This window comes from Molothrus aeneus, unplaced genomic scaffold, assembly GCF_037042795.1.
Source record: "Molothrus aeneus isolate 106 unplaced genomic scaffold, BPBGC_Maene_1.0 scaffold_34, whole genome shotgun sequence".
Classification (NCBI taxonomy): Eukaryota; Metazoa; Chordata; class Aves; order Passeriformes; family Icteridae; genus Molothrus; species Molothrus aeneus.
In genome coordinates, this window is record NW_027099005.1 from 797,542 (window position 1) to 808,444 (window position 10,903).

Here is a 10,903-nt window from a genome sequence, read left to right on the forward strand (position 1 = left end):
TTGCAGGAGGAGCCCTGGGCCTCCTCTTCAGGAGCTCCAGCAGCCCAGGTCCCTCAGCTTCTCCTGGCAGCCCCAAAGCCCATTCTGTCAGTCCTGCAGAGCCTCTGCAGCCCCTCCTCACTGCCCAGAACAGGGAGCCCCAGAGCCAGACACAGCAGCCCAGATGTGCCCCCCTGGCCTGGGGTGCCTCTGGCAAGGGAGCAGCAGCAGGCACTGCAGGAGCCTGCAGACAATTCCTGCAGCACTTGTAGGATGATCCTGCTGCCCAAGGGACGTTCCCATGGTGCCAAGTCAGGAACTGCAATGGGGAGTGGGGCCAGAGAGGAAAGGGCAAACAGGGATGGGCTGTTTGCAGGGGAGGGGACAGTGATGGGCAATAGGAAGAAATCTGGATCAGGAAAGAGGAAAGAAAGCACAGGTGAAGCCAAGGAAATGCTCAGGGCTGTTTGGGGGTGGCTGCCAGGCAGCCCTGGCTCTGAGCAACAGCGTCTGCAGAGGCACAGGAAACTCCCAGCTGATGGGAACAAACTTTCTGGCTGACTGCAGAGGCCAGGACAAAGCTGAGTGGTTTCCCTGGTGTCCCCCAGCCCTTGCTGGCCCCAGGGGCTGATGGCATTTGTGCTCCCTCAGGTTCATGTTCCCACAGCAACAGCATGGGGGTGCTCTCCCTGCTGTGTGCAATGCAAACAGGGGCTGCTGAGCCAGTGCTGCCGTGTCTGTGCCTGCAAGGATGGGGCACCTGTGTGAGCTGGGGGAGAGGCCAGGGCTGCAGAGGGGGGATGTTGTTGGCAGCTGCATGAGGACGCTCTGGGACGCTGCCCTGGGCTATGCAGCGCATTGGGGATGGATCAGCCCCTGCTCTGCTGCTCCTTCCCATCTGCCCCAGGGCCCTTGCAGAGCCCCAGCCATGCTGTTTGCCCCCAGCCTGCCCACGGCCAGCCTGGGGCTGCTCACGGGGCTTTTCTGTGCTGAGCATTGGCCTGGCCGTGTTCTTGAGAGAGCCTGGGCAAGGAGCCTGGAGCCCCCAGGGCCTGGGCTGAGGCGTCAGCGCTGCCCCAGCAGTGCCCATGGCCTGTCCCTGCTGCAGCCCCGGCACTGCCACCCCCAGGGCTGTGCCCGGCCCCGAGAGCACTCAGGCCCTGCAGCAACACCAGGGCCACCAGGGCAGCGGGGCAGGGCCACGGCAGCAGCACTGGCAACACCAAGTGCTGCTGCTGCTGCTGGGCACAGCTGCTGGGCCAGCACTGATCTGCCCCAGCTCTGCACACAGACATTGCTGCTGCAGCTCCAGAGAAGGCAACAAAAGGGGGGTCTCCAGGGAAAACATTGCTGGACTGTGTCAGGGAGGAGCTATGCTCTTGATAGCTTCAAATGAAATAAATCCTTTATTTCATTTGAAGCTATCAAGAGCACAGCTCCTCCCTGACACAGTCTGTGGGTCATAGTGAAGGTGTGGAGAAACAAAATGAGATATGGCAGATTTGATGGGTTTAGTTTAAGGACAATATTAAAAAAGGAAAACAATGAAAAAGAAGCTCCAAAATGAAACCAACAAGAAGTATCAAAGACAACTTTTATTACAAATTATTTTCAGAAACTGCCCAGCAGTTTAATGTTTCCTAAATTGTCCAGTCATCAGTCTCCACACTGCAGCCTGGAGCTCCTGGTTCCTCAGGCTGTAGATGAGGGGGTTCAGGGCTGGAGGCACCACCGAGTACAGAACTGACACTGCCAGATCCAGGGATGGGGAGGAGATGGAGGGGGGCTTCAGGTAGGCAAACATGGCAGTGCTGACAAACAGGGAGACCACGGCCAGGTGAGGGAGGCAGGTGGAAAAGGCTTTGTGCCGTCCCTGCTCAGAGGGGATCCTCAGCACGGCCCTGAAGATCTGCACATAGGAGAAAACCATGAACACAAAACAGCCAAGAGCTAAACAGACACCATGTAATGAAATCCAAATTTTTCTGAAGGTGGAGTGTGAGCAGGAGAGCTTGAGGATCTGGGGCACCTCACAGAAGAACTGGCCCAGGGCATTGCCATGGCACAGGGGCAGGGAAAATGCACTGGCTGTGTGCAGCAGAGCATTGAGAAAGGCACTGGCCCAGGCAGCTGCTGCCATGTGGGCACAAGCTCTGCTGCCCAGGAGGGTCCCGTAGTGCAGGGGTTTGCAGATGGACACGTAGCGGTCGTAGCACATGATGGTCAGGAGGAAATACTCTGCTGAAATGAAAAACACAAACAGAAAGACCTGTGCAGCACATGCTGAGTAGGAGATGGTGCTGGTGTCCCAGAGGGAATTGTGCATGGCTTTGGGGACAGTGGTGCAGATGGAGCCCAGGTCGCTGAGGGCCAGGTTGAGCAGGAAGAAGAACATGGGCGTGTGCAGGTGGTGGCCGCAGGCTACGGCACTGATGATGAGGCCGTTGCCCAGGAGGGCAGCCAGGGAGATGCCCAGCAAGAGGCAGAAGTGCAGGAGCTGCAGCTGCCGCGTGTCTGCCAATGCCAGCAGGAGGAAGTGCCTGATGGAGCTGCTGTTGGACATTTGTTGTGTCTGGGCATTTTGACCTAGAGGAGGAAAGACCGGGCAATGGAGTGGAGATTTCTCACAGAAAAGTCAAAGCCCTTTCTCACAGACCCTTTCCTGCCACTGAACACCTCGCCCTGTCCACGTCTCAAATATCTTCCTTCAGCTCTGTTGCTGGAGCCCTGATTGCTGTTGGGCAGTGTTGTGTCAGGAGCTGGACCTTCAGCTGCAGGACACCTGGGAGTCAGCCCTGACCCCCAGTCAGTGCAGGGGAACAATGAGGGCAGGGGCCAGTCCTGGTGTTTGGACTTGGATAAAGAATGTTCAGCTAAGGCTGAGGAGCTGCCTGGGGGAAGGAATGGGGATTGCTCTGTCCCTCTCTCCTGTTCCAGCTGCCCTGCACTTGCACCTTTCTGAAATCCATTCCTGTGTTACCCTGGACAGCCAGGAGACACTGCTGAGAGCAGAGGGATCCTGGCACACAAAGTGGCTCCTGCCTTTCCCAGAGTCAGGAGAGTGGGCTCATTGCCAGCCTCCCAGGCTGCCCTTCCCAGAGCTCCCCGGGCACAGGGAGCTGGGACACCCCATTGCTGTGCTCAGCCTGCACAGGAGGAGCCCAAGGGCTGGGCCTGGCCCTGCAGCTGGAACTGCCATTGCAGAGAGCCCCTCAGCAATGCCAGCAGCACCTGGGCAAGGCAAGGGGAGAGAGAGCCGGGCCTGAGGAAAAGCCTTTCCCTGCCCAGCCCTGCCCAGCCCCTGCCAGGCAGCAGCAGAGCAGGACAGTGGCCCTCAGGCCCTGGTCAGCAGGGTATGGGCACATGGCCGGAGAGATGCCCTTCATCTCTGGGGCTGCTCTGCCGGCCCAGGAGGGACTGAGGGCCCCAAGCCCCCGGGCTGAGGGCTGTGCTGGCTGCGAGAGGACACAAGAGCTGTGCTGCTCAGGGCAGTGTCTGCCCTGCAGGGCAGGCCCGGCAGGTGCCACACCTGCCCTGCAGCAGGGCTGCCCTCAGCACTGCCTCCCTCCCTCCCTGCCCACGGCTCTGCTGCTGGAGCTGTCCCAGCCCCAGCTGCTCCTGTGGCCCCGGGCTCCTTCCCTGCCAGAGCTGCCAGAGCCCAGCCCAGCCCCTGGGCCAGCCCTGCCCTGCAGCTGCTCGGCCCTGCAGGGATTAAAGAACAGCTCCCCCAGCCTGGGCACCATGGAAAGGTGATGCTGCATGGATCTGGAGGCTGGGCAGGTGCAGGCACTTGGTGAGGTGCCTAGGAATCCTCAGGGTGATGGTTTAAGAGTCTCAGCCCCTGCTCTCCTATGCACAGCTGAGTTTCCATTGCCACCCAGCTGAGCCAGGGAAAAGTGGGAGCACGGATTCCAGAAAGCAGAGACCCAAGCAGGAAACTCCTGCCCTGAATGTGCTCTTGACAAGTCCCCTCAAAAATGACCTGGTCTTCAGCTATAGCTCTGAGCAGCCCTGGCTGCAGCCCCAGCTTCAGCCCCTGCAGCCGTCCCTGACAGCAGGAGCCGTCCTGCCCTGTCCCTCTGACGGTGCCCAGGGCAGCCCCGCTCTGCAGCACATCCTCCTCCTCCTGCTCCTCCTGCTCCTCCTGTGCCACAGAGAAACTGGGAGAGTCCTCCTGACACATCCCCCAGGCTCTGGGGTGTGCTGGCTTCAGGAGATCCCTCCAGGAGCACAGGGGACATTGCCCTGCACCCACACACTCACCATGCACAGGGCTGTGAAGATCTTTCCCCAGGTGAAGTCTCAGCTCAATGTCTTCCCAATCCTGATTGCCTTCAGCCTGTCTCTGCCTGGCTCCTGTCCCCTCAGTGCCTGCAGGCAGAGCCATCAGCCCTGCTGGGCTGGGAGAGGAGCTGGCCCTGGGAAGAGCTGTTCCTTTAAAGCTCAGCAGCACAGACACAGCACAAGGACTTTAATGAGCCTCTTGGGGATTTGGTGTTGTTTACATCAGACTCAGTCCCTGAGAGAGTGATCAAAAACTTCTCAAGAACTCAAAGTTAAATTGAAACACTGAAGTTTCTTGAAGTTTTAATGGGTCCCATAGAGGAACACCACTGGGAAAGTGTCCCCAGGTTCCAGGTAGAGCAGAACCCTGCAGGCAGTGCTGACAGCTGGGGACAAAAAAGGCCAAGGTGTCTCTGGTGCTGAGCAAAGCTGGATGTGTTTGAGGAATGCCAAGGGCCAAGGCCTGAGCCCCAGGGCCTGGCCAGGCAGATCCTGTCCCTCCCTCCTTGCTCAGGGCTCTTGCCGGGATGGGCACTGGCATGTGGGGATGGGCAATGCCAAGGGCAGGAGCATGGGGCGGCCCCTGCCAGGCTGCTGAGCAGGGACAAGGAGGCCATGAGGCCCCAGGCCTGCAAGGGTCACTTGTCTCCTGCTCCTGCCTCAGTGCTTTCCTTTTTATGGAAAAGAACCATCCCTCCTTCCCAGGCACCCTTGGTGGGAAAACAGGACTCCCATACAACTAACCAACATCATTAAGCTGTAGCCATTGATTGTTTACATTATGCACTTATTTATGCATTCTAACTCTACTGCATACACTGATCACGCATCTCTTCATTGGTGCCTCTCTCTTGTCCTTGTGTTCTGCACTCATTTCTCTGGGTATGTGATTGGTTACAGTCCAGGTGGTTCACAGCCCTCTGTTATCTAGTTCTTGTGCTCTTGGTATTCTGTTTCTCAGCATTTTCTTTCTTCATTTAGCGGAGTTTATGTCTTAGTAACCTTGGTGAATTCCAGAGGGCTCTGATAAGAAGAACTACAAGCAATAAGGCTGGTGCACAGTGTGGCCTAAGTTGTTCAGATACATTGCTACAACTCCCCCTTCTTTTTCTTGCACCAGCCAAACCCTTTTCACTGTATTTTCTATCAAGTGGGTCACCAATATCACTATGCATGGAATAGCTCAACGCAATATAATAATAACTACTAGTAATAACAAAGCTCCCTTTAAGGTATCTTTCAATCATCCAGTTCTTCCCCATCCCTCAAACCATTCATCCAAGCCCCAATCATTCAGAGTCAATTTCTTCAGGTTGTCTTGTAGTTGTATGAGTTTCCTGTGAATGGATGTAGACTGGCCAGAGAGATTCATACAACACATTCCTTCAAAATCCTCACACCTGTGCCCATGTGCTAACAGCAAAAAATCTATAGCAGCTCTATTTTGCAGTGTGCCATGTCTAATACTATCTACATCAGTGAGCATTTGATTTAAAATAGCTGAACTTGTGTTCAGTGTGGGAATCCACAAAATCAGAGGGTTTTTGGGAAAGCCGCAAAAGGCAGGCCTCAGAGACAGCAGGACTGTGATTAGAGCTAAGCAGTAGCCATGAGATTGGTCAGCAGAAAAATTATTTAAAAAGTAGAAAAGCAAGGACAAATAGAACAATAGTCTGTGTATTAACGCTTATCTAGAAAAACTCTCTAAGCTACAGAAAAGTTCTTCTAGCAAGATATTAGGAAGTTTGAAGCTTAATAATGGAGCTCTGTGCATTGTGTTTTAAGGCTTCCAAGCAGGTATTGTATTCAAAATAATCAAGCATTGTTTTAACCAAAGGTACCTGTGCTTATTGTGGTTGGATAGAACTACTGTCAATATGCTTTTGCTTTGTGGGATTGGTCAAAAAACTTTTAAAGTAAGTTGTAACATTGAGTTCTTTGTCTTCTGCCGAGGACACGAGCTGCTGGCATCTTCCCATTGTCACTACCATGTAATGAGACGGATGCTGGAAAATAAAACAGCTCAAGGCACGTTCCTCAGCAGCCCTGTCCCGTTTGTGATTTGTAGATAGCCCCTGGCTCTCTCTATACATAAAGACAGACTGTGCAAAGTACTTTATGCTATGAATTTCATGAATTGCTCTCAAAAAGAACCAAACCCCCTGTCTTAAGGCACTTTCATAACAACATGTACACACACCTCAAAGAAAGACCTCCAGTACTTGACCAGAATCATGAATCTAAAATTATTGAAGGGCCATACCCTCTCATTATGTGGGGGAGAGGATATGCTTGTGTTTCTACAGATACAGGACCCCGGTGGATTCCCAGAAGATTTATCAGTAGACCACAGATCTGACGATGACCCCTCGAATGAACACAAAGTCAGATCCCCTTCCCACCATGCCACAGAAGCAGCTTTCTCTTGGAGATGAAGAAAAAAGAAATTCATATATCCAAACATTGTGGCAAGGACACTCATCACACGTAGATACATCCCACTGGTAACATCCATGTCAATCTCAAATGCAGACACACCCCTGCCTTTTCCACCATCCCTCTACCAGTGACCTTTTATCCCTACCCCCTCCCTCTTTCCCCTCTTGAAACTGCTCCTTTTTCCCTCCCTCAAACTTCCCTTAAAAAAGAGAAAGGCGTGATTGGGAGGAGTTGGTAAGAACTATAGGGGGAACTTAAAAATATTTAAGAATGTCTTAAAATAAGTAAACTAATGTGTGTTTTTACCATACACAAGTGAAAACTACCCAGTGGGAAAGAAGAAGTATGATTCTTTCTGTCACACCCTCCAGGGCACCCCACAGCAGAACCAGTGCCATCGTTGTCATCGTCTTTATCAGCGCCCTCATCTGTATCCAAGTGACCACCGGCTGGATCGTCCCTCAGCCAAAACAAAACATCTGGGTCACTTTGGCAAAGTCATTAAAGCAAGACAGTCTTTGCATGGCCATTGGAAACGTAGACGGTCCACTCTTAACATGCCTGGTGGGAGTCCCCCTGTCACCAAACGACTGCCTGTATGTAGGTAAGAAACCCAACCCCATGGACACCTGGGACGAGTGGATGAAGATCCTCCCACACCATGTCTCCACAGGACTTGCTTTTCCAGGCCCAGGATGGTGTTCTGGGCAGTGGTGTGAGGCACAGGGTCGGTCTCCAGCCATCCCGTGGCAGCTTCCACCATGGTCAGCACGTAGCGCTTGCCCTGGCGTGTCTGGGGCAGTGGGATGGAGTCAATCTGCCAGGCCTCCCCATACTTGTACTTGCACCACCGCCCACCGTACCACAGGGGCTTCACCTGCTGGGCCTGCTTGATGGCAGCACACGTCTCACAGTCATGGATAACCTGAGAAATACTGTCCATGGTTAGATCCACCCCTCGGTCTCGTGCCCACTTACAGGTGGCATCTCTGCCCTGATGACCTGAGGCATCATGGGCCCATTGAGCTGGGAACAACTCCCCCGTATGTTGCCAATCTAAGTCTATCTTTGGCACCTCTATCTTTGCAGCCTGACCTACCTGCTCATTGTTTTAGTGTTCCTCACTAGCCCGACTCTTGGGGACATGGGCATCTACGGGGCAGACTTTCACAGGCAGCTTCTCCAACCAAGAAGCAATGTCTTTCCATTCATCAGCAGCCCAGATTGATTTTCCTCTATGCTGCCAGTTGGCCTTTTTCCACCTTTCCAGCCAACCTCACAGATCATTGGCTACTATCCATGAATCGATATAAAAGGTATCATTTTGGCCCCTTGTCTCTTTCAGCAATGTCCAGGGCCATCTGAATGGTTTTGAGTTCAGTAAATTGACTTGATCCACCTTCTCCTTTGGTAGCTTGTGCAATCTGTTGTGTGGGGCTCCATACAGCTGCTTTCCATTTCCAGTTCATCCCTACAATGCGACAGGAACCGTCAATGAAAAGAGCGTAGCGTGTTTGCTCTGCTGGTACTTGGTTGTACGGTGGAGCTTCCTCAGCCCGTGTCACTTGTACCTGCTCCTCTTTGTCAGTGAGACCAAAGTTTTCACCTTCCAGCCAGTTTGTATTTATCGCCAAAATCCCAAGGCGATTCAGGTTTCTAATACAGGCACGCTGTGTGATCAGAGCAATCCATTTGCCCCATGTGGTGTCAGTGGTGTGGAGGGTACAGAGAACCTTTCTTTTAAACATCCGCCCCAGCACCGGTAGTCAGGGTGCCAGGAGGAGTTGTGCTTCTGTGCCAATCACCTCCGAGGTCCCTTGAACTCCTTCATAGGCAGCCAAGATTTCCTTCTCAGTGGGAGTGTAGTTGGCTTTGGATCCTCTGTAACTTTGGCTCCAGAATCCCAGTGATCGGCCTTGAGTCTCCCCAGGCACCTTCTGCCAAAGGCTCCAGGACAAGCCATTGTTCCTGGCTGCAGAGTAGAGCACGTTCTTCACCTCTGTTCCTGTCCTGACTGGGCCAAGGGCTACTGCATGAGCGATCTCCTGCTTGATCTGAGCAAAGGCTGGTTGCTGTTCAGGGCCCCAGTGGAACTCGTTCTTCTTGCAGGGGACCAGGTGGAGAGGGCTCACAATCTGGCTGTACTCAGGAATGTGCATTCTCCAAAAACCTATGGCTAAGAAAGCTTGTGTTTCCTTCTTGCTGGTCGGTGGAGACATTGTTGTGATCTTACTGATGACCTCAGTGGGAATCTGACACCATCCATCTTGCCACTTCACTCCCAGAAGCTGGATCTCTCGGGCGGTCCTTTGACTTTGCTCTTCTTGATGGTGAAGCCATCTTCTAGCATAATCTGGATGATGCTCTCTCCTTTCTCAAACACTTCCATTGCCGTGTTCCCCCACACAATGATGTCCTCAATGTACTGCGGGTGTTCTGGAGCCTCACCCTTTTCCAGCGCAGCCTGGATCAGTCCATGGCAGATGGTGGGGCTGTGCTTCCACCCCTGGGGCAGTCGGTTCCAGGTGTACTGCACGCCCCTCCAGGTGAAAGCAAACTGAGGCCTGCATTCGGCTGCCAGAGGAATGGAGAAAAACACATTAGCAATGTCTATAGTGGCAAAGGAGTTAGCTGCCTTGGACTCCAGCTCGTACTGGAGCTTCAGGATGTCCGGCACAGCAGCGCTCAGCGGTGGAGTCAATTCATTCAAGGCATGATAGTCCACAGTCAATCTCCATTCTCTGTCAGATTGTGCACAGGCCAGATGGGACTGTTGAAGGGTGAGTGGGATTTGCTGAGCACCCCTTGGCTCTCCAGCTCACAGATCATTCTGTGGATGGGGATCACGGCATCTCAATTCGTTGCTATTTCACCTTGACTTGGCATTTTCCTATCTTTAAGCCTCTTCCCTCCGTCGAGCCCTAGCAGGCTCGGAGCCTGCTACAGATCACGGCATCTCAATTTGTTCAACACTGCCAGTGGTGCACTGTCGAGGTGTCAATTGGTACTCATTGCTCTTCCACCCTCAGGAGTCCTACTGCAGATGAGTTTTCTGATAGTCCAGGCAAGGTGTTCAACTGCTTAATGTCCTCTGCCTCTACCGCAGCTATTCCAAAAGCCCACCCGAGTCCCTTGGGGTGTTTGTGAAGCCATTCTGGAAGAAGTCTATGCCCAGAATACACGGGGCCTCTGGGCCAGCCACAACAGGATGTTTCTGCCACTCCTTCCCAGTCAGGCTCACCTGGGCTCCCAGCAGGGTCAATTGCTGTGATCCCCCCATCACCCCAGCAATGGAAACAGGTTCTGCCCCCCATGTCCTGATGGCATTAGGGTACACTGCACACCAGTATCAACTAAGGTGTTGTATTTTTGTGGCTCTGATGTGCCAGGCCATCGGATCCACACCATCCAGAAAATCCGGTTCTACTGTGCCTCTCCCTGGCTAGAGGCAGGACCCCCCTAGCTCTGGTTATTATTTCTTTCCTGGGCATACATGGTAGAGGTTCCTTCAAGGGGATCTGACAGATCACACCTGGCAGCTCGGTCATGGGAGGTTGGGGCTGCCTTCACTTTAGTGGAACTCCCTCAGTTAGTGTTTCCCTCCTTGAGCTGATGCACCCATGCTGCCAGGAGAGAAGTGGATTTCCCATCCCACCTTCCCATGTCTTCCCCATGGTCACGCAGGAAGAACCACAGGTTGGCTCATTGGGTGTACCCTCTCTCTCTAGCTGGGGGATGTTGGGCTCTGACTTTGGGGCCTGTAACCTGCTCTGTTGCCAAATTGATCTTCCTCACCTCCTCCTTCATCTCTCTCATTGTAGGAAACATATGTTTGTGCTGTTCTTGTGAGCCAGCAAAGGCTTCCTGAAGATCAGGAAAGCCCCGTATCTCTCTGGAGGAAGGTACCAAGGCTATCACCATGACACCATGGAGAAAGAGAGAGAGTTAGAAGATAGGGACTTTAGTTGGTTCACAGAGTGACCTGGCTCCTTGTTCACCTACTGAGAACTTTGTTTCTTTCTTATGACCAATGGGCAGTGAATGTGTCTGTTCAGTAAATGTAAATATCTTGACAGAGTATAACAGCAACATGTTGCTATAATAAATCTCTCTTGCACCCTTCTGATGGAGTCCTGGCACTTTGTGCTGTGTCGTGCTCTATATCGGCATCTGGTGGCCCTGCCATGATTGCAACAGGACT

At 53.1% G+C, this 10,903-nt stretch overlaps 1 protein-coding gene across 1 annotated transcript; it reads right to left on the reverse strand.

Annotated features, from left to right (window-relative positions):
• Positions 1-1,609: 1,609 nt before the first annotated feature.
• Positions 1,610-2,542, reverse strand: LOC136570531 (olfactory receptor 14C36-like). Its single transcript, XM_066570994.1, has one exon. The coding sequence runs from the start codon at positions 2,540-2,542 to the stop codon at positions 1,610-1,612; it is 933 nt and encodes a 310-aa protein (XP_066427091.1).
• Positions 2,543-10,903: the final 8,361 nt, after the last annotated feature.